Source organism: Zootoca vivipara, chromosome 3 (assembly GCF_963506605.1).
Source record: "Zootoca vivipara chromosome 3, rZooViv1.1, whole genome shotgun sequence".
In the NCBI taxonomy this organism is placed as follows: Eukaryota; Metazoa; Chordata; class Lepidosauria; order Squamata; family Lacertidae; genus Zootoca; species Zootoca vivipara.
In genome coordinates this window covers 80,266,653-80,289,136 of record NC_083278.1, presented here as the reverse complement: position 1 = coordinate 80,289,136, position 22,484 = coordinate 80,266,653, and the positions used below count along the sequence as shown (strand labels likewise).

At 39.7% G+C, this 22,484-nt stretch overlaps 1 protein-coding gene across 1 annotated transcript in view; it reads left to right on the top strand.

The window, feature by feature from the left end:
- HEATR5B (HEAT repeat containing 5B) overlaps nucleotides 1–17,293 on the top strand; it is a 43,594-nt gene extending 26,301 nt beyond the window's left edge. Inside the window, exons 24-36 of the mRNA XM_035108283.2 lie at nucleotides 1,302–1,553; nucleotides 4,120–4,301; nucleotides 5,219–5,287; nucleotides 6,925–7,104; nucleotides 8,347–8,587; nucleotides 9,265–9,525; nucleotides 9,872–9,999; nucleotides 10,543–10,687; nucleotides 11,211–11,483; nucleotides 13,357–13,581; nucleotides 14,552–14,703; nucleotides 15,326–15,539; nucleotides 16,712–17,293. Of these exons, the coding sequence (XP_034964174.1) occupies nucleotides 1,302–1,553; nucleotides 4,120–4,301; nucleotides 5,219–5,287; nucleotides 6,925–7,104; nucleotides 8,347–8,587; nucleotides 9,265–9,525; nucleotides 9,872–9,999; nucleotides 10,543–10,687; nucleotides 11,211–11,483; nucleotides 13,357–13,581; nucleotides 14,552–14,703; nucleotides 15,326–15,539; nucleotides 16,712–17,016 (2,627 nt within the window). The 3' untranslated portion in view covers nucleotides 17,017–17,293. The remainder of the gene's footprint in view (nucleotides 1–1,301; nucleotides 1,554–4,119; nucleotides 4,302–5,218; nucleotides 5,288–6,924; nucleotides 7,105–8,346; nucleotides 8,588–9,264; nucleotides 9,526–9,871; nucleotides 10,000–10,542; nucleotides 10,688–11,210; nucleotides 11,484–13,356; nucleotides 13,582–14,551; nucleotides 14,704–15,325; nucleotides 15,540–16,711) is intronic.
- Nucleotides 17,294–22,484: the final 5,191 nt, after the last annotated feature.

Sequence of the window (22,484 nt, the reverse complement as noted above, 5' to 3'; positions counted from 1 at the left end):
CAACCATTTTCCAATGTCTAATATTCATCTTTTGGGTTGTTGTTGTTGTTTAGTCATTTAGTCGTGTCCGACTCTTCAAGACCCCATGGACCAGAGCATGCCAGGCACTCCTGTCTTCCACTGCCTCCCGCAGTTTGGTCGAACTCATGTTAGGTCTTGTTAGATGCATAGGTCACGTCAGTGATGAGGAGTGCCTTTTTCCAGCTATGACTGGTGCACCAACTGCTACACCCCCACCTAACAAAATTGAACCCTTCTATTCATGCTCTAGTGACCCCCGATAAGGCCACTGGAACACGCTGTAAGGACTAGATGCACAGTAATCTAACTGAGGTCACATCCGTCTGGAATGATGTGTTATTGGAAGCTATTTTTCCCAGGCTGTAAAGGTCAGCCTTTAAAATTTTATTTAGGTGCTGATTTGTGTTTTCACTAATACACAAGTGCCTCATAATTTCAGTGGAGCCTGAAGCATATTAGAAAGTCACTGCTACAGTGTTTTATAAGTAGCTTAGGAGGTGCTTGGTGTGTTGATAAAACTGTCTTCAGAGGGTTATTTATGAGGTACTAATATGCAAATGAAAGAACTCTTGAGTTATTGATCTGTTGATCCCAGTTTCTTCTAGGAACATTTCTTCTAGGAACATTTCAAATAGATGTTTCTGCTTGGAGCCAGGGTATGAATTGGGCTATTGACGTCTCCTGAATTTTGTTACCGGTAGCTTGTATTAAACAGTGCTATGGAATCATTCTAAATTCTTGCTAAATATTTTCTTGTAAATATAGTGCCCTGCAAATATTTGTATCATAGACTAAAAGAATTGTGGTGAGACTTTACATATGTTTTAAAAGGCCCTGATATTGTCTTGCTAGATTGACTTCAAAGCGCCATCTTCATCATTTTTGAGGTGTAAGCATGCATTTCTTACTATGTCTCTTTAGAGAAATAATTTTTTGCTGTAAAATACCAAAATGTTTCTGGGCTTGATTGTGAAAAGAATGATAGTTCAACAAGTTTCCCACTGTTATTTCTTGCATTTGTTACCTAGTGTCAGTTTTCCCCAATGCAAGAATAAAAACTTTGCTACTCTGATATTGGACTGAATTAAATTGATATGTCCGCTGATTTTCAGTGGGTCTACTCTTAACTAAATTTAACTATTGTTTATTGTTTTTTAGTACTGTTGAACTAGTTTGGTATTTTTTCTGTAAAAAAAAGTCCTATGGAAAGGTTTTGTTATGCTTTTTTAACTGGGATAAAAATGTTTTAAATAAATAATGGATCCTTTCTTATTTTGCAGATATGACCACTACAGCTCCTTTGGGAGGTGAAAAAGATGAAGATTCAGAGAAAAAAGATGAAATGGATGATGATATGATGTTTACTACACTGGGTGAAGAAGACAAAACAAAGCCTTCTGTAGCTCCTCGCTGGGCTACTCGAGTTTTTGCTGCTGATTGCCTGTGTCGAATTATTATGCTCTGTGAAAATGCAAATAAAGCCCACTTTGATCTAGCTCTTGCCCGTTCTGCCAAACTCAGAAATCCTAAAAGTAAGAGAGACTGGTGTCTTTTTCTCTATGTGTTTCTTCTCTAGAATAACTACAGTAGTTAATTATAGGTAACTATAGCCCCTTATCTGATTCTACTCTAATAAAATCCTATAAGGGAGACAGTTGAAAACTCAAGGTCCCTTAATGAGCCTCATCTCTGATCAGGGATTCAGTGTGTGTTTGTTGTCCATGTTTAGGTTTCAGGTGACTTTTTCCTGTGGATGTAGACATGTTTGCACTCACACAGAGAGGCTAAGTGTTAACAATCCATTGATTCTGGCATTTTTATGAGCAGAGGCATTTTTTTTGTCCAGTTATCATTTTTTTCTAAGATCGGCAATTAAGAGACAGTTGGAATGACTATTAGTCTGTGAAAAACCGTTGTGCCTTTTCATTGTGACATTTTCTTGCTTTACCTTTTGCCTGTTGTTTCTGTTGAGGGGTCCTGGGGCAGGGAAAAGTCCATTCTGTCTTTCTGCTCTCTCTGCTCATGGTTGCCTTGTCAGCCAGGATGCTGCTGATATTTCCAGAGGAGGAGGAGAGTGGAAACAGCTGCTGCTAATTGACTTGCATTCCAGCCCACAGACTGAGATAGGAGGGCCAAGGAAGTGCAGACCTTTCTGAGGTTGCTGTGAAGGCATCACCATGTTTTATTTTGTACTGTTGAATGTGCTCAGTAGGAGAATGTAAGTAATGTATCATAGGGTGGCAACAGGAATTATATATTCGCTGCCCAGAGTAAGAGACTGAGTTGTAATGCTTCTGTGTTTCAAAGTTGCTTAATTCTAGTTTGGTCCTAACTGGGTGAGAGATGGAGTGGTTTGGGAGTGGTTATATTGCTGTTTCTACAGTACTGCATTGCCCTAGTAGGTGAATGAGCTGGTTGTAAACTATGCTTAATACAGTCATGTATTCTTGTAGACCAGATGTTCACTTTGTAATAAATAGTTAGGGATAAGCTGTGCATTATCTATATGGTTGGTGGGAATGCATGAGGTATGTTTGTATGTGGATGGTTGCTAAGAATGTATTTGAGATATGTTGCTGTGGGGGAGTGTAGGAGCAGCTTCTATTTCAGTCATTTGTGTGGTTGCTAATGCTGCTGTTTTGTAGGGGTTTGTTGTATTTTTGTATATATTTTTAGTCTGTAATTTTTTATGTTTGAGAATTTTGTATTTGATTTTCATGTGCAATATTTTATTTTGACATTTTGTTATGCTTTATGTGATGTTTTAAGCTAGGTTGTAAACCACTTTTATTCTAATTTAAATAAATGGAAATCATTTAAATAAATACTGGTAGGAAAACAGAAGAGTCAACGGGAAAAGCAGTTTGTAACCTGAAAGCTAAGCTGCTGTTGTGGGCATAGGCTGTGGCTACTCTTGTAAATATCTGGAAGGGAAGCTTCAGTTGGTACATCATGATGACGCGGCTCCTTCCATTGGCCAAATATGTTTTGACATAGTTATATTGGTGTATTATGTATGTGTCTTGTGCATATGCCCTTCTGATCTCTGATCTCTTATTTCATTTCCTCCTCCCAATGTGTAATTGAAGATATCTAGGGTGAATTAACCATTCCCTGTTATCTGAACCAGGAAACTATACTTACCAGATTTGGATGAAACTAGGGTCTGAAACCACAGTTTGAAGTTGGTTACAGTTCATGGTTTAGTCTAAGTCCAGTAAGCATAGGTTCCTGGTTCAGAAATAATGGGAAATTATGGGTAAAACATCCTGGAAGTGATTGCTGACTTATATGTCCAGATTCGGAGGTGGTATGCCTCTTAATACCTTTTCCTGGGTGGCAAAAGCAAGGAGGTACAGCAGCGGGTTGCAAGCAAAGCAGTTTACTTCAAATCCTGCTTGTGGGTGTTTCAGAAGCATCAGATAGGCTACTATTGATAATATGGATTGTAAAAGAATTCTAAAAAAGTTAGGCACATTTTACAGTTTAGATGAAAATAATGTTGGAAATTTTGATTATTGCTTTTAAAGCCTGCATATTGAAATAGGTCATTCCACTGACTCCTTGTATTGATGATTTCTTTCAGATTCAATTAAATGGCAATAGAATTATCTGCAAAATCCTATGCAAATTCAGTTTAACATTGAATAAGTGTGTGTGTGTGTGTGTGTGTGTGTGTGTGTGTGCCTCCTGGCATTCTTTCAATAGATCTGTTTATGGTCTGAATTAAGCTTTTGTTTCTTGTGTGAATGAATTGTTCCTTTAATCTAAAATATCCAATGGGTGAACCTTAGAAGTGATCACATGCTCTGTTGTAAACAATAGGCACTGTGAATTTGTTAACTGCAGTTTAGATTTTCCGTAGATGCAATGTTGTTATCATTTCAAATCCTATTTTAAGAAGGATAGTTCAGAATTCATGAGAGATATTAGCTCTTAAGGTGGTACTGTACTTTTGCTCATTTTTTTCTGTTTTGCTTTGCTTAGACTATATAATATGTGTATTTTATAATGTAGTTCTTTGGGGTGAAAGATGTGTGTAAGTTTGATCAACAGATGACTTTTGAAACTTCTGCTTTTTCTTGTGTCTCTTTTCAGATGACCTTCTAGTTCTTCACCTCTCTGATCTTATTCGCATGGCATTTATGGCGGCAACTGACCACAGCAACCAGTTGCGAATGGCTGGTCTCCAAGCACTTGAAGACATTATCAAGAAATTTGCAGCAGTTCCTGAACCAGAGTTTCCAGGCCATGTGATTCTAGAGCAGTATCAGGCTAATGTAAGCTTATCTATGTGCTTATGCCATTGCAAAAAATCAGTTGTGAAACAAAATGTATCCCAGCTGAGAATCATCTTGCTTTTGATGGGCATGAAAAGATCCTGTTTGTCACAGGTGCTCTGTAGGCATGCATGAAGCTCTCATACAGGTCTAGGCTCATTATATGTGAAGATTTACAGCTCCCCGTTTTAATCTTCTCAACCTACCAATTCGCATTTGGAAAGTCATAGAAGTTGAGTCAGTAGCCATGGCTAGGTCAGCCTGAATGGTGGTGAGCAATTGACTCCCTTTCTCCATGATTTATAATGTTACCACAGTCAGCATTATTTGCCATAGCAAATTGCAAAACGAAACATGTGACTTCTTTGGAGACACATTTGCTTCTAAAATTAGATGTCTTTTTCCACTGAAAAAAATGATTAATAGTGTCTGTCATATAATTATGACAGCTACAAAGGTTAATTGTAAGATCTACTCTTACTTCTGGTAAGATCTACTCAGGGATGCCCACTGGGGACGGGATTGTATGGGGGAGGCATACAATTCCTTGATTTATTAGCTCAGGCTCCAATACTTTGGCCACCTCATGAGAAGAGAAGAATCCTTGGAAAAGACCCTGATGTTGGGAAAGATTGAGGGCACTAGGAGAAGGGGACGACAGAGGACAAGATGGTTGGACAGTGTTCTCGAAGCTACGAACATGAGTTTGACCAAATTGCGGGAGGCAGTGCAAGACAGGAGTGCCTGGCGTGCTATGGTCCATGGGGTCACGAAGAGTCGGACACGACTAAACGACTAAACAACAACAACAACAACAAAGGTTAATTAGCTGCAAAGGTTAATTAATGCAGTGTCTAAATTCCTGTTACAAGAGTGGGTGTAGGGCATGGTTTCATCAATTTTTCTTTCTCTCACAGGTTGGAGCTGCTTTAAGGCCAGCTTTTTCACAGGACACCCCTTCTGATATTACAGCAAAAGCTTGCCAGGTACAAAGAAAAACATGGTTGCTTTTAGAAAAAAAAGGTGTCATGTGGAAGGAGAAATGAATACTATCCAAACATTTAGTTTTGGATATTGTAAGACTCCTGGGAGGGTGCATCATATTAAGAAAGCATCTTATCTCCTTGTGAATGAAGATAGGCCTATGCTGGCTCTTAGGACTGGCATTTTTAAAGGTTTTGCAGTAAATAGTTAGGTTTTGCAGCTCTTCAGAGTTGAGCCAGTTGGGCAAGCTAGTTGGGCAAGAAGTGGCGAGGAGTGCAAGAGCAGAAGACGTAGAGGAGGAGAGGAATGGAGCATGGAGCAGGAACAGAAATGCAGGCAAAAGGGGGGCAGTGGGAGAGGAGAAGAGGGTCCCTGGGCCAGTCTCAGATAGTGCAATGTCTTGCACTGGGTCTGTGGAGGTGATGTGAAAGACTTGTGCCTAAGAACCTGAAGAACCATCTGCCAATCGGAATAGATAATACTGGGTTTCGATGTGCAATGAGCTGACCTGGTATAAGTCACCTTCCTTTGATCTCTAGCCAGATAAGGGTTGTGAACCCTCTGCATTGTTGAGCTGTATTTGCCCTATGTGCATTTTCTGGTAAGATCTACTCAGGGATGCCCACTGGGGACGGGATTGTATGGGGGAGGCATACAATTCCTTGATTTATTAGGAAAATGAGGAATCCAGTTATATAGCAAATTCATGATCTGACTTCAAGTTATTTTATTGTGTTCAGTCATATAAAGGGAAGAAGATCATTAAGCACCACTGGATTTCCCTTTAGCTAGCAGGTAAACTGTGCTTAGGATGCACCATCTGATCAAGGAAGGAAGGGATGCTTTGGAAGTAGGCTGCTCCCATGATGCACTAGTTTGCATCTCGCTTTAATTGAATACAATCACCAAGTGTTTACGCTCCCTTGTTATTTGTCTTCAGGCTTGTCTTTCTGGTTGTCTTCTTCCTTTTTACTTCTGTTTTATATTTTGTCTGATCTTTCTGGTTTGCCTTATTTTCTGGTTTACTTCATGTTTCTTTGAATCTACACAGTATCATGTTCCTTCTCGGTCCACCCATCATGTTTGGTTGCACTGTTTTTCTCCTGTTCACCATTTTGTTTCTCCACACTTTCAAAAAGCATTTTAAAAACTGCCGAAAAAATTCATTTCCTCCCAGTTTATTGTTCACTTTGTGCCTATATTTTTGGCCATTTTCCCCCTTTGCCTTCATTACATTTGGTACACTTGGGCTCAGTTCCCCATAGTACCTTGCCAGTTGTGAATTGCAGATAGTATTGTGTAATGCAGTCACATTAATGTTTGTAATTAAAAAGAACCATGAAAGTGTTTCTTAAAACAATTTGTCAGAAAATATTCCTGTGTTGAAAGTTCTTAATTTTTCCTTAAAACTGCTCTGATCAATGCAGATTTGTCTTACCTCAATTGTATTGGAATTTCCCATTTTATGATTGGGACATTTTGGTGAGTTGGGCTAGGTTGAGAAATGGAAATTAGCTCTAGCTCACACTCTGGTCTTAATATTTGGGTGGAGTTTTGAGCCTAGACCAAGACTGATTGGTTCTCTGTGTGGAGGAATGCTTTCTTAAAAGGCAAGCTGGCTGTTTATATTGATTTTTAGGTGTGTAGCACCTGGATTGGAAGTGGCGTAGTAAGCGACCTTAATGATCTTCGCCGTGTTCACAACCTCCTTGTCTCTTCACTGGACAAAGTGCAAACAGGCAAGGGGTCTTCCAGCCAGCTTTACAGGGAGAGCGCTACTACTATGGAAAAACTGGCAGTACTCAAAGCTTGGGCTGAGGTAAATATTTAAAAATAATAATATAAAAGCAGTTGCTTAGTCTTGCTTTTCTGTGGATTGGAAGGCAATAGATGAATAAATCAGTTGATCTGATATATTGTTTATTTGTTACATTGCATGGAACACACACAACTACATGTAGTAACTCAATGGAGTATATAATACAGGTTGGCTTGCTGCTGTTTGTAAACATTCCAATAATATTCTTCAGACTTTGAATGCAAGACAATGTATCTTGAGGTTATTTGAAAAGGTTTCTAGCTGCTACTTGAAATGTCTGCATAGAAGTTAACATATGAAGACATAAAGTGATTTATTACATAGAATTTCATTGCATATAAAAATAAAATAATATGTGAGCTAGCATGATCCAGTATGTGAAGTGTTGAATTCAGAACTGGAAACATTCTAGCTCAGGTGTAGACTTGTTGTATGATCTTAGATAAGTCACTTATCTCAGCCTCCCTTGCCTCTAAGCAAAACAATGTCAACAAAACAGTGAACTACTTGCCAGGATGAATGGAAGGAGGTAATGAAATCAGTTTTCCTGGTAAAAAAAATGCTGAAACAATACTTTAACTATATTAAGTATTTCTGCTGGTTTTTATATTTGCATAAGACACTTTATTAACATGTTACTTTGTGGTATTTCCTAGAGTTGCTGAGGCCATCAGCCAAGTTCTCTTTTTATTGTTTATAACTGGATATATTCAGTTGGAGGAATTCAATATTGCACTAAGGCAAATGTTCCACTAGCACAATCATTTCAGCTTGCCAATTCTAGGGGTTCTTCCAACACACACATCCCAAGCCATGGGAAGCATACAGTGGGGAGGAGAGGGGCAAAAGCCCTATTGTGCAAGCAGAAGTCTTTGCACAGGGCTTCCAGTCAGGACTCGTTAGGTGAACTCTGTCCAGGGACTTTGAAATATACAAAAGTGATTCTCTTGATCACGACTTTTCAACACCTTGAGGATATATACTTCTTTTTAAAAGGGTTTGTTAAACCTTATGGGTTTGAGAATGGGGTTGAAAGTGTGCTGCAGAATTAATCTTTCCAACATACAATTTGGGTGACCATATCAAGAGGTGTGGGTTTTATTAGTGCAACGTGCCTGGGATTTAAGTGAAACATATATTTTAAGGATGGGTTACATTAATGACACTTAATGGCACACAGGGAAGCTTTATTTGTGTTGTCTATATATGATTGTAATACTTTGCATGGATTTTTATCTAAAGGTGTATGTAGTAGCTATGAAGATTAAAAAAGAAGCAGAAACTAAACCAAAGAAAGCAGTGAAGAATGGAGGTGATGATGATGATGATGATTATAGCACAGTAGATGAACTGCCGCCAGACAGTTTAATAACACTTGTGCAACCAGAGCTGCCTACTCTCAGCCGCCTCTGGTTAGCTGCACTTAAAGATTATGCTCTTTTGACTTTACCAGCAGAATTTGCAAGTCAACTTCCTCCAGATGGTAAGCTGTTAATTTAGTTTAGAATACAGTTATTATAATAGTTTTGACATGTGGGTAGAAACTTTAAAAGACAAAGTTTGGGAAGGCTGAACATTGTCCATACCCTTGTTTTGCTGTCATTTATAGGAAAAGACACAACAGCACATTCCCATGGCACATAGCATAAGCCTAATTTTCTTAACTCTGTAGCTCTTGAGCCAGAGTTGGAAGGTTTCCCTGACCATGGTTTGGAAGCTATCTCGAGTTTGTTTTTTCATGTTTGCCAAATCAAATAGTAACCTTTAATGTCTGAATGAAATCAAACAGATTTTTCATATCATCCTACATAACCTCAAACATAGTGTTCTTCAGTAAATTTGGTTCTTGCAATCATCTCTGAAATGGTGGGATAAATGAACAAGTGATGGATTGTAATATGTGAACTACGGTAGCCCAGGGTGCCATGCTTCTGGCAGTGGGACGGTCAGAATGATAGACTGACTTCACTGATAGTAAGCCACCATGTGAAGAATTCTATAAGCATGTGAGTTTGGGCCTAGCTTGCACACGCATGTTAGCAGAAATTCTAAGGTGTAGTTGATATTAACAAAATATTTAAAATGATAATGCACTTTTTACTCAGTTCCTTTCTGCCTCCATCGCCATGCTGAAATCTAGTGTAATATTTTGCCTGACAGGTGGAGCATTCTACACTCCAGAGACAATTGATACAGCTAGACTGCATTACCGGAATTCATGGACTCCAATTCTACACGCAATTGCACTGTGGTTGAATAGTACAGGATTTAATGCTTCTGAATCAACAGAAGATGTGTCAGCAGCAATACCAAATCCACAGAAACGTGCCACATCCATTATGTTAAACCCAGCACCAGGAACACCACCTTCCACCAAACCTTTGCAAGAGATAAACAAAGATCGAATGCATTTGATTTTGGGTAATACGTTGTGCTGTTGTTTCAGAATTCTGTAGTGGTACTACTACTTTATATCATCAGGTAGCAATATTTCCCATTTTGATGGACTCTAGCTTTGTGACAGCACCAGAAACAGAAGCATTCTAGCTTTCAGAACTTGGGATGCCTAAGTGTTTGGGTTTCAGCCTAAGACTCTTGACTTGCTGATGGCTGCAGTAGTATTGTGCGCAGTCATCTCATGTAAAAATGATTAAAACTAGTGTTTTGTGTATGCACAGCAATATGCAATAATAGTTTTTTTTAATAAACCCTTTACTAGTCAATGTTCTTCTGTTTTGTCTAAAATCTAAAATACTTTGCTTTTCAGGTGTTAGTATACAGTTTCTCTGCTCTCCACGACCAGAAGAGCCTGTTGAACATGTTACATCCTGTTTACAAGCTCTGCACACTTTATTGGATTCCCCTTGTGCTAGAACCCACATTGCTGAGGATCAGGTATTATTATTGAAGTCTGTAACTGCAAGCTAGGATAGCCATCTGATTATGCAGGAAGTAAAGCAGATTGCTGGAACAATCAGTTAAATGAAGGTTTCATGTATTGGTCATGGAGTGGAAAAGTTTGTGAAATTGACTAATTGATTAACATTGACTAATATGTTTTGTCCTGATTTTTCTCAATTTAAATATTAATTATGAGAAAAAACAGAACCAAATTTGTACTTTCAACCTTTTATTCAATAAATGCCAGCTCAGACACACTGAAACAGGTGCAATGGTTTGAACCTAATAAATGTTTGGGCAAAATCTAATCAAGTTAGCTGAGGAAGTTAAGCATATCGGAAATAAAAATGCTTAACTTTGGCTGAATGATGCATTTGGTGAGTGCTTTCTTTAAAGTGGTGAAATGCTCAGAATAAGTCTTTCAGATGTAGATTAAATGAGACATTATAAGGGATTACAGCAATGTAGGATAGCTTTATTATGAAAGCTCATGATCATAGGCAACTTTGGGGAAAAACCTTTTTTTTTCCTTGCTAGCTCCTTGGTGTTGAACTTTTGAGTGTGCTGCATCGACTTCTCTTGACCTGCAATCCTCCTTCAGTCCAACTGCTAGTTACTGGTGTTGTGCAGCAGATCATAAGAGCTGCTCAGGATCATCTACAAGAAAAAAGAAACACTCTGAGTAAGATATGTTACCTTAATTTTGGGTTTCAGAAATAATGAAGTACGGTATATTAGAACAAAGTTTTGTTTGTGAAGATAGGATATTTCAAACTGTATCCTTTTCCATCCTATTTATATTCTTTATTTTGCACACTTAACAAACCTAAACTAAGTTGAATCATTTAGTATACTTTCATGCATTTGAATGCCACAAGAGAATCAAAATATTTCTATATTTCCTTACATTAGTAAAAGGAAACAGCATTAACACTATTTCAGTTGTTTAGCTGATAGCATAAGCAGAATTGTGGCACCTTTGATTCTCTACCCACAGTTTCTAACAGTAAACAGAAGCTGTCTAGTTACTAAATATTAATGTATACATTTTAAACAATTTTATTGTTGTAATACTATGTGGCTATATTTACACTTTCAGTATTTATTATGCATTATTTTGAATCCTTTTCTGCATTGGCATTTATGGATTCCGTATGATAGTCACATTTTTAACACATACTGCCTTTTATGTTCTTATTTTGTAGATGAAGAAGATGTAAAAGAAAAAGACACAAGCACCATGTTGGGCGAAGGAGGAGAAAGTGGGGGTCTTGTGCCAGGAAAATCTCTTGTATTTGCTGCCATGGAGCTCCTAATGTTTATCCTAGTACGGCACATGCCACATTTGAGCACAAAAATGTCAGATTCTCCGAGTCATATCTCCAGCAGAACCCAACAGCTTCCAGAAGAAAGTGCTCGTCTTGTAGCTGCCACAATTGGAATTCTGTCTGACCTGCCCACTCTCTGTTCCCCAGCTGGTAATGCAGTAGATCTTTCTTAAGATGCATGGACAAGTAGGCTTTGCAGAAAGTGTATCCTGGATAGTGAAAGGAAAGCATGACAGGTTGAAACCTGTTTTAAAAATGTGGAAAGTGTTCGGAGAAATGTTTATGATGGTGGCACAGACAAGCAGAACAGGCTCTAATGCAGCCTTTCCCAACCAGCACTGTGCTGGCTGAGGCTGATGGGAGTTGTAGTCCAAAACATCTATTACTTATTAAATTTGTATACCACCCATCATCTGAAGATCTCAGGGCGATTCACAGTATAATTTCCCCCTTCCCCCGTGGTTCCTTGAAGGGACAGAATTCCCATTCCTTTTTTTTTAACCCCAACTGCACATCAGTTTATGGAGTACCTTTAAACTTCAGAGATTTGCTTCAGTAGAACATTCTTGAAATCTGTACGCATTCATTTCAATAAACTGCACCCAGAACTTACTTGGTAAATGAAAACATTATATGCAGCTTTGAGTCAGATTTTAATATTATAAAGGTAAAGGGTAAAGGGACCCCTGACCAATAGGTCCAGTCGTGACGGACTCTGGGGTTGCGCGCTCATCTCGCATTATTGGCCGAGGGAGCCGGCGTTTGTCCGAAGACAGCTTCCAGGTCATGTGGCCAGCATGACAAAGCTGCTTCTGGCGAACCAGAGCAGCACATGGAAACGCCGTTTACCTTCCCGCTATAGCGGTTCCTATTTATCTACTTGCATTTTGATGTGCTTTCAAACTGCTAGGTTGGCAGGAGCTGGGACCAAGCAACGGGAGCTCACCCCGTCACAGGAATTTGAACCGCCGACCTTCTGATCAGCAAGCCCTAGGCTCAGTGGTTTAACCACAGCGCCACCTGGGTCCCTATTAATATTATATCCATGCACAATCAGGAAATGCAGCTATTAGGACATAAGGTAAAGCGACCCCTGACCATTAGGTCTAGTCATGACCGACTCTGGGGTTGCGGTGCTCATCTCACATTATTGGCCGAGGGAGCCGGCGTACAGCTTCCAGGTCATGTGGCTAGCATGACTAAGTCGCTTCTGGCGAACCAGAGCAGCACACGGAAATGCTGTTTACCTTCCCAGTGTAGCAGTACCTATTTATCTACTTGCACTTTGACGTGCTTTCAAACTGCTAGGTTGGCAGGAGCTGGGACCGAGCAATGGGAGCTCACCCTGTCATGGGAATTCGAACCGCCGACCTTCTGATTGGCAAGCCCTAGGCTCTGTGGTTTAACCCTCAGTGCCACCCGCGTCACTGCTATTAGGACATAGTTACTTCCAAAACGACATACGTATATAGGATACTTTAGTTTCACTAGGAAAGTGAAAGAGCAATAGAGTGCATAAGAGAAGTCATGTCAGAGGTTCATCTAGTGGGCAAATAGATGCCCACAGGAAGCCTGCAAGCAGGTGCTGAATGCAGTAGCAGTAGCAGTCTCCCCATTTGTGATTCCCATCAACTGGTATTCAGAAGCATGCTGCCTCCAACAATAGAGGTAGAACATAGTAATCATGCTTACTTCTATGGTTTGATATGAGCCTCTCTTTCCCTTTAATTCCACAATGGTAGTCAAGGCGCCAGGACAGATTGGAAGCATCACGTGTAATGTTGTATTTTAACACGTGGTGTGGGATGGACACACAAACAAAATCCAGTGGTTCTGGAGTGCACAGGTAGCTGTGTGCCTACAGTGGCTTTTCTGTTATATGACTCAGATATGCTTTGTGTGTAACAGTGGGCCGTACTTGCTCATGTGAAATGCTACATAGAATATAGCACTATGGATCATGCCTATGGTGTAGCATTTTGTTCTTACACTTGTGTGCAAGTAAATATGTTTTATCTTTCAGGATGCATGACAATTTTGCCCACAGTCCTGTTTCTATTAACTCAAGTGTTAAAAGATACTGCAGTGAAAACAACAGGAAACCATGTCCCACCGCCAGTCTCCGCAGCACTTCAAGGATTGAAAAATATTGTAACTCTTCCAATGACAATGAATGAAGAAATACACAAACAGTGGACAAATCTTATCCGCAGCACCCTGGCCTCAATCTTGGAATACTCTCAGCCAGGTAATTTGCATACAAACACAGCTACTGAAAAAATAAGCAAAAGGGAAAGCCAGTGTGGTGTAGTGGTTAAGAGCGGTAGACTCATAATCTGGGGAACTGGGTTCGCGTCCCCGCTCCTCCACATGCAGCTGCTGGGTGACCTTGGGCTAGTCACACTTCTCTGAAGTCTCTCAGCCCCACCCACCTCACAGGGTGTCTGTTGTGGGGGAGGAGGGGAGAGGAGATTGTTAGCCCCTTTGAGACTCCTTCGGGTAGTGATAAAGTGGGATATCAAATCCAAACTCTTGTTCTTCTCATAGGAACCAGAACTGGTGTACTTATTTCAATAATCACATTGCTATTTCTGTTAGATCTATAGAATTAAAAGAGAAAGGAATAAAGATGCACATGGGGGTGTCCAAATCTTCTTTGATGTATTAGTGCTTCTTTGTAGAGCCCAGCATCCTCCTTTAATGCCTTAAAAACCCTATGTTTGTTGAGTTTGAACTTCTCCATATACGGCATAAGTATTAGGATACATGAGCAATTCAGCTCTTTTATTAACAAAAGGGGACTAATTTGACAAAATAAATGTGTGTTGCATATTTTTAATAACAATAAAAAATCAGAACAAACAGGTATACTGGATTATTAAATATATCAATATTTTTAACAATTATGTTATTGTGAGTCATTCTGTATGTTGCATATGTCTGTGGAATGTAGTTTTTAAAATCTCATGTGGATCTGCTTTTCAGAAACATATCAAGTACAAACCACTTCCATGTTATATCATAGGGTGGTGGTTGTTTTAACCACAAAAAAACTAGGCTGAAAGGGTTGTGCAATAAAATATCATTACTATTTAAATCAGAAATATTATGTTTATTTTCCAGTATTTTCTTACTTTGTAACTGAGCAGTTTCATTTTGCCTATTTCAAAACCGTTTTAGTATAAGCTCTCAGCCAGTTTTTACTGGATTTTTTTCAGAGGCCTCAAGGCCTATTGTGGATGAAGTCAGCATGCTTACAGCTATTGCACTTTTCCTTTGGTCTGCAAGCACAGAAATAATTGGAGTGCAGTCATTACAGAATGGCTGCATGAACAGATTCAAAATGGCACTGAACTCATCTGATCCTTGGGTGAGTATTCCATTTTTGCCCCAATGACCCAGCATTAATTAAAAGTTCACTCTCCCTAAAGCTACCATTTGTGCAGTTAAAAAAACCCCTACATGTAGTCTAATTCCCCCGTGCATGTAAGATGTTTGCAAGTGGGACTTCATTTACACAACTCAACCTATGTATAGCCATATATTAACATAAAAAACATTTCTGTTTTGGCTTCTGGTTCAAGATTGGTTAATGTGGTGTAACATTTTAACAAACCTAAGCTACCATCTTACTCGAAAAGACAGGGATTCACTTTATACTAGCTATGCTTTCTTACAAAACTTGCTGTGTTACTAACTGAATCCTCAGCAGTAAATGAAGTTTTACCATGTCTTGAACTGTGATTTTCAAATATGGAACAAAATCAATTATCCCAAATTATTTGCACTCTGTGTAGTTCCAGAGTTTGTACCATGACAGATACTGTTTATTAAACAGATGAAATGACCGAGGACATAATGACCAAGTAACAGTATTTCTTGACCATTTGAATTGCCTTGTTTTCACTTTTCTTTCAGGAACCATTATTAACATTGTGATGGTTTCACTACCAACTATAAACTAACACAGCAATATTTTTTATTGTGATTAGGTTCAAGCCAAGTGCTACCAGCTTCTACTTTCTGTATTCCAACACACCAATCGAGCCCTCTCAACCCCATATATCCATTCACTGGCACCAATAATGGTTGAGAAACTGAAAAGTGTAGAGATCAACCGCCCAAACAACAAAATGGAACTTTTAGCAGTTCAGGAAGGAATCAAAGTTCTTGAAACACTGGTAGCTCTTGGAGAAGAACAGAATAGTAAGTAGCTTGAATAATAATACTCAAATTGTACAGTAATAGTTCTTTTTCTAAAGCTAATTGTCACAGTGGGAGGAATGGTTTCATAGACTGTGGCTGGGGAGAGAAGGATTAAACTTACACCTGGTATTTAATTTTAAATGCCATACAGCATGATTGCTAATCATGTCATTAATACACTGAGGATATGCTGGAGTTTCCTAGTCCAATCAGTGTCATTGCTAACAGACCTAGTGGACTCCCAAAAGTAACATCACCTTCAATTTTAATGAAGAAAAATAAGTAGTCCCAGGTTTGGAGCACAGTACCCTAGAATGTGGCATTTCCCCACAGAAATTAGGTCTTGGAAGTTATGAATTTATAGATTATGGACTGTATCCAATTGTGTCCCTTCAATCACAGTAGATTATTTGATCCAGTGAAGGCTTCCATAAGTGGAAGAGTGAGTCAGCAAAAAATACCTGCCTTCCTTTCCCACTGTGTGTCTCCATCTCTGCCAAGAAATATCTGCTCCAGAAGATTTGACTAACTCCAAGGAACAGTGTAGGAGGAAGCACAGGCAGCTGCAGGAGAAATGGGGGAGGGTGTGTGAAATTCACTTTCCTCCCTCTTCTGTTCATGGGAGATACAATTCAATATATCCCATTCACCCTAATCTGAATCTACAATAGGCATGGAACTCTCAAACTCTAAAAAGCTAACATATTTGTTTCAATTGATGAAGCAGATGTGCATTATTGATTTTTTAAAACCAAGATGGTTCTTTCAGTGCAGAATGTTCACATGTGCTTCAGAGTGCACACGGCAAACAAATCTGTAATAATACGGGTTACATGCTTTGTGATATGCTATGATAATTCAACAGAATCAAAAAGAAGATATAATAAATGCCACCTGTCCTTTTTCTTCTATTGCTAAATGTAGTTTTATCCTATATCTGCCCCCATGGTAACACAGTACCTTAGGGAAACATTTGGCTGTTCTGGAACTGAGCACAGTGTGGAGTTGCGAGGCGGTCCTAAAAATAGTTCTTCAACTTTCCTTTTTGGATTTGTATTAGTCAGAAATGGAATGAGATTTTGGAGTTTTTATTTTTTTAACAGAAATAAATGAACATGATGCTCTGAGTTCAAGTCCATAATTTTAAATCTGTTCTTTTTTTCTCTCCATAGGAGTCCCACTGCTTGCGCTTCTTGTTCCCACCCTTATTTCTTATTTACTGAATGAGAATGCTTTCTCTTCTGCATCTATGGTCTCAAAAGAACTTCATGAGTTTGCCCTCCAAGACCTAACACGGATTGGACCCCTTTATCCTCATGCATTCAAGACAGTCATGGGAGCAGCCCCTGAATTGAAAATACGGCTGGAAACTGCAGTGCGAGCAAGCCAGGCGAGCAAAGCAAAGGCAGCTGCCAGGCAACCACCACCCACAGTACATTCCACTCCAACAATTAAACTTAAAACTAGCTTTTTCTGATTTATTCTTGTTGGAACCAATCATAAAATCGATCACCATGCAATATATCATTCCTTTTGTGTTACTGAATAGCACTCTCTGTATTTTTGCATTGTTTGTCAATGGCTATCCACTAGGGGTTTATGTTCCTAGGTGTGTGTTATAACTTGAAATCTGTGCATTTTAAGGGACGTAATATTATCTATATGTACATAGATTTTTATGAAATGGAATAAGTTTGATCATGCATCTGAGTCTGTGTTAAACTATCTCCTGTAACTAAGTGTTTTGTGTATTACTTGGTGGCCTTTATTTTTAGACTTCTAGAAATATCAGGTTCAGTATGTGATTATAAAAGCTGCGTATATATTTATTTTCCCTGGGCAAATTCACTGATGTGTGAGGGGGGAAAGGGCAGGCCTGCCCATAAGGCCAGGTGAGGCAGTCGCTTTGAGTTCTCCACTGCTAGCAGAAAAGCCACTGGTTTCCAGCAACACAGGTAAGGGAGGCGTGTGGGGTGGCAGCGGGGCACCAGCAGAGTCCCTGAGGGGGAGAGTAGGAAATTTGTGTACATTAGTATTTATCTAGTAAAGTCAGATGCGGTAATGCATTTTTGTACTAAACATGCACATACACAATTTGTCAAACCTGTTATGTCATGTAGAAAAAAGAACCACTGGCTATAGCCAGATTCGACAGGGATAGCCATATTTGTCTTGCTACAAAAACAAGAAGACATCTTTGGTATCTTTTAAGACCAACACATTTATTGTAGTATAATATTGCATTACCTAAAATCCACTTTGTCAGATGCATGCTATGGTGGATAGATACCTCTTTGTAATGGGCATAATGTGTGGATATCATTTACAAAAAATACACACAACATTGCAATCAAAACTCCATTGTGAAAAATACTTAATAGAATGAAAATGTGACAAAATTGCACTTATTTCTGCCAAATGTTCCTGTCAAGACTACTATAGACCAAGATGACCCATGGAAAGACAAACAAGAGGCCAAGACCCTATGTTTCTTTCCCCCCACATTATTTGGTTCTTTACTAAAAGAGGTGTACTCTTAGGCAACAAGTTTATTGCCAATTATATGACACAAACACAGTTGACACCAGCAGCTTGTTATCTAGTACAGAAAGCGTTTTCTATAAGGAGATAAACTTGATTTTCATAATACTTCTATGTCCTCTGTTAAAAAAAGGACCAGAAACAAAAACAGTTTCACTGAACAACAGAATCTTCTGCTTCACAAAGGAGCCTTGCTTTCCTCTGGTAAAGCTAGTACAAGATCGTGAAGTGAACGGGCAGTGGATGGTGTTCATTCTCTGCTAACACTAAGCCTCTGTTGTCTGAGCTTTCCATAATCTAGTGTGATCTTAGAAACATTTTCATGCTTCTGGTTGAGAAATGTCTGCAGGCCTTGCACATTACGTAAGATCAGTCCTCCAAGTTATGGATTTTTCTGAAGGGTAGGGCTGTTTTGTTGTCATAGATTCCTGAACTGTTTGCAGTAATAGTGGGGGAGTTACTGAATGATCTTCATAACTAAAACAGGCTGGACAAGATTATATATATATATATATATATATATATATATATATATATATATATATATATATATAGTCCAGCCTGTTTCAGATCATATATATTTTTAATGATTCTCAAAACTTACAGATCCCTGACAATTTTAAAGATGAAATTGTTATTACCCAACTAGCCTGATAATCTATTTTCATACTTTAAACATACTGAAAGTGTTCTATGAAAAATGTGAACCATTGTGGCCCACAATGAAGATAAGAGATGAATGCAAACAGCGCTTGTATGAAAGCCAGCTGGCAGGGCTTTTTTTATATGCATAGAATTGCAACCAAACTGCACAAAGAATGCATGTAGGAGACAGAAGACTGGATATGGTTGTCACAGCAACTCCTAATACCAAAATAGCTTATTGGAAGGAGACTGGTTCATGACAGTGGTAGGCGTAATCCGCTGCCCTTCACCATCTCTGGTGTATAGCTTTGGTCTATTCCTTCTGATTATGAGACATTATTCCGACTCTGCAAGCTTCCTAACCAAGCTTCCTTCAAGTAGGATGGGGGGGGCAGGGCTTGAGACTTCTGAACACCCTATCCTACTTGAAAATCCCTGCTTGTCAGAGCTCTAATTGTGACAGCAAAGCACATACTGCAGTACTTAAGCAAACCAACTGTGACAGTAAATGAAAACATATATTTTCTTAATAAGTGATCATTACGTAATAATTGCAACTCTTTGAAGTTAATTTTGTTTTTAACTTTTAGGCTGTAGTTTTTTGTTTGTTTTTAGTCTACTAATTCCAGTTTTCCATTTATCTCAGTAAAACCACCCTATAAAGTGGGACTGGATGACTGGGAGAGGCTGACTTAAGCTGTGTCTTTGTTGGCACAAAAAAATCAGGTCAGTTTAACAATGATTGCACCATAATATGCAACTTGTTGCGATCTTCAGGAATAGTGTTGCATGGTCATTCTTAATCTTAGTATCTAGATTCTAGAGTTAGATGTTCCTGACCCAAAACCTCTGTGGTCCAATCTAGCGGTAAGTCTATTTCTACTCAAATCTGCCCAATATAGCATATAAATAGTGAAGGACCAAATTTTAAAATAAAGGAGACAAATGAATGCGGGTGTCTAACCACTGTCTACAGTTTACTCCCCGGAAGTCTCTTCTTTTTCCTCAGCTGAGCTCCAGACCAGTAGTCTCTGCTAAAAGGCATTGCTAAAAGAAAGGCACAGAGCCACTTCCTTGGTTGCCTTAACAAAGCTTAGCTAGAAGGCCACTATCACATCAAGAAGCGAGCCTGGTTGTTTCAGGAATTTGAATCCTGAACTCAGAATAGTTGCACTGGAGTACAGGAGGAGTTAAAATGTAGTTTGCACACTTTTAAAATGTATTCATATCTGGTGGTACACAAAGGATAAGCAAACCAGAATAGCTGTTATGAATACAACCAAGTTTTTTAAAATGCAGTATTTCTTGCAAACAAGGTTTAAATAACACAAACGAATTTTAGATGCTTTGAAACTGCTGTGAGCTCAGTACTGCAGGAGGAGCTCAGTACTGCGGAGGAGGAGTCGAGGAGACAAATCCAGGAAATCAATATAGAGGAATAAAAGAAATAAAAATACCCTAAGAATATCTCACAGCTGTTCTATGAAGAACTAACCCACAACCTGAAGGGTGGCTGATCTAATCAAAGAAGAATGTGAAATTCTGCATAGGATTAGTTCTCCAGACCTTCTCTTAGTCAAAGAAATGAACAAATAACTAGTGAAGATTTTCAGTAAAGTGTCTGGATTGGGCTGCATTGTGAAGGTCTTTCGTGGTCAGGCTGTGGTTTAGTGGTTAGAATGTTGGACTAGGAGACCAAAGCACAAAATCCTGCTCAGTCAGGAAGTTCATTGGGTGACATTGGCCCAGTTTTAGCTTAACTGACCTCACAGCGTTGTTTTCTGAGGAGAAAATGAGGAAGAGGAGGAGAACCATGAAGCTTAGAGGAAAGGTGGATGCAAACACAACAAAAGTATTGGAGCCTCAGCTTCAGGATCTGTCCTTCCAGTGAGCACTCGGGGCTGATTTCCTTCAGAATGGATAGGTCTGATCTTGCAGTCCATGGGACTCTCAAGAGTCTCCTCCAGTACCATAATTCAAAAACATCAATTTTTCAGCAATCAGCCTTCTTTATGGTCCAGCTCTCACTTTCATACATAGGCATCATTTATAGACTTAGCCCCTTCATGGATCAATGCCTTGTCGTGGCGAAGGGGCTTGAATAATTCAGAGAAGCTATGAGCTATGCCATGCAGGGCCACCCAAGATGGACAGGTCATAGTGGAGAGTTTTGACTAAACATGGTCCACCTGGAGAAGGAACTGGCAAGCCACTCCAGTATCCCTGCCAAGAAAACTCCATGGACAAAGACAACAGGCATATAAAAGTTATGATGCTGGAAGATGAGCCCCTCAGGTCGGAAGGCATCCAACATGCTACTGAGGAAGAGTGGAGGACAAGTACAAGTAGATTCAGAGCTGATGAAGCGGCTGGGCCAAAGAAGCTACAGTTAGAATTGGATATGGAACAACTGATTGGTTCAAAATTGGGAAAGGAGTACGACAAGGTTGTATATTGTCTCCCTGCTTATTTAACTTATATGCAGAATTCATCATGCGAAAGGCTGGACTAGATGAATCCCAAGCCGGAATTAAGATTGCCAGAAGAAATATCAACAACCTCAGATATGCAGATGACACAACCTTGATGGCAGAAAGTGAGGAGGAATTAAAGAACCTTTTAATGAGGGTGAAAGAGGAGAGCGCAAAATATGGTCTGAAGCTCAACATCAAAAAAACCAAGATCATGGCCACTGGTCCTATCACCTCCTGGCAAATAGAAGGGGAAGAAATGGAGGAAGTGAGAGATTTTACTTTCTTGGGTTCCTTGATCACTGCAGATGGTGACAGCAGTCACGAAATTAAAAGACGCCTCCTTCTTGGGAGAAAAGCAATGACAAACCTAGACAGCATCTTAAAAAGCAAAGACATCGCCTTGCCTACAAAGGTCCGTATAGTTAAAGCTATGGTTTTCCCAGTAGTGATGTATGGAAGTGAGAGCTGGACCATAAAGAAGGCTGATCGCCGAAGAATTGATGCTTTTGAATTATGGTGCTGGAGGAGACTCTTGAGAGTCCCATGGACTGCAAGACGATCAAACCTATACATTCTTAAGGAAATCAGCCCTGAGTGCTCACTGGAAGGACAGATCCTGAAGCTGAGGCTCCAATACTTTGGCCACCTCATGAGAAGAGAAGAATCCTTGGAAAAGACCCTGATGTTGGGAAAGATTGAGGGCACTAGGAGAAGGGGACGACAGAGGACGAGATGGTTGGACAGTGTTCTCGAAGCTACGAACATGAGTTTGACCAAACTGCGGGAGGCAGTGCAAGACAGGAGTGCCTGGCGTGCTATGGTCCATGGGGTCACGAAGAGTCGGACACGACTAAACGACTAAACAACAACAACAACATAGACTTAGCAATAAATGTCTTCTGTTTATCTAGGGCAGTGTTTCTCAACCTTTTTTGGGCCACGGCACACTTGTTCCGTGAAAAAAATCACGAGGCACACCACCATTAAAAAAGTTTAAAAAATTAACTCTGTGCCGCCCTATATTATAATTATGACTGTAAGAAACACTTGCCAAATATTGCTTTCCGGTGGGTCAGTGTTGTGCATTGGCGGCCGCCAGGCTCGTTTGCACTGAGCTTTGGGAAAGAGGAGGAGAAATATTGCTTTCCGGTGGGTCAGCGGTGGCCGCCAGGCACGTGACAATGCAAATCGCCCCTCTCGTCGCCGCACGTCGCGGCACACCAGCCAGCGTCTCGCGGCACACTAGTGTGCCGCGGAACAGCGGTTGAGAAACGCTGATCTAGGG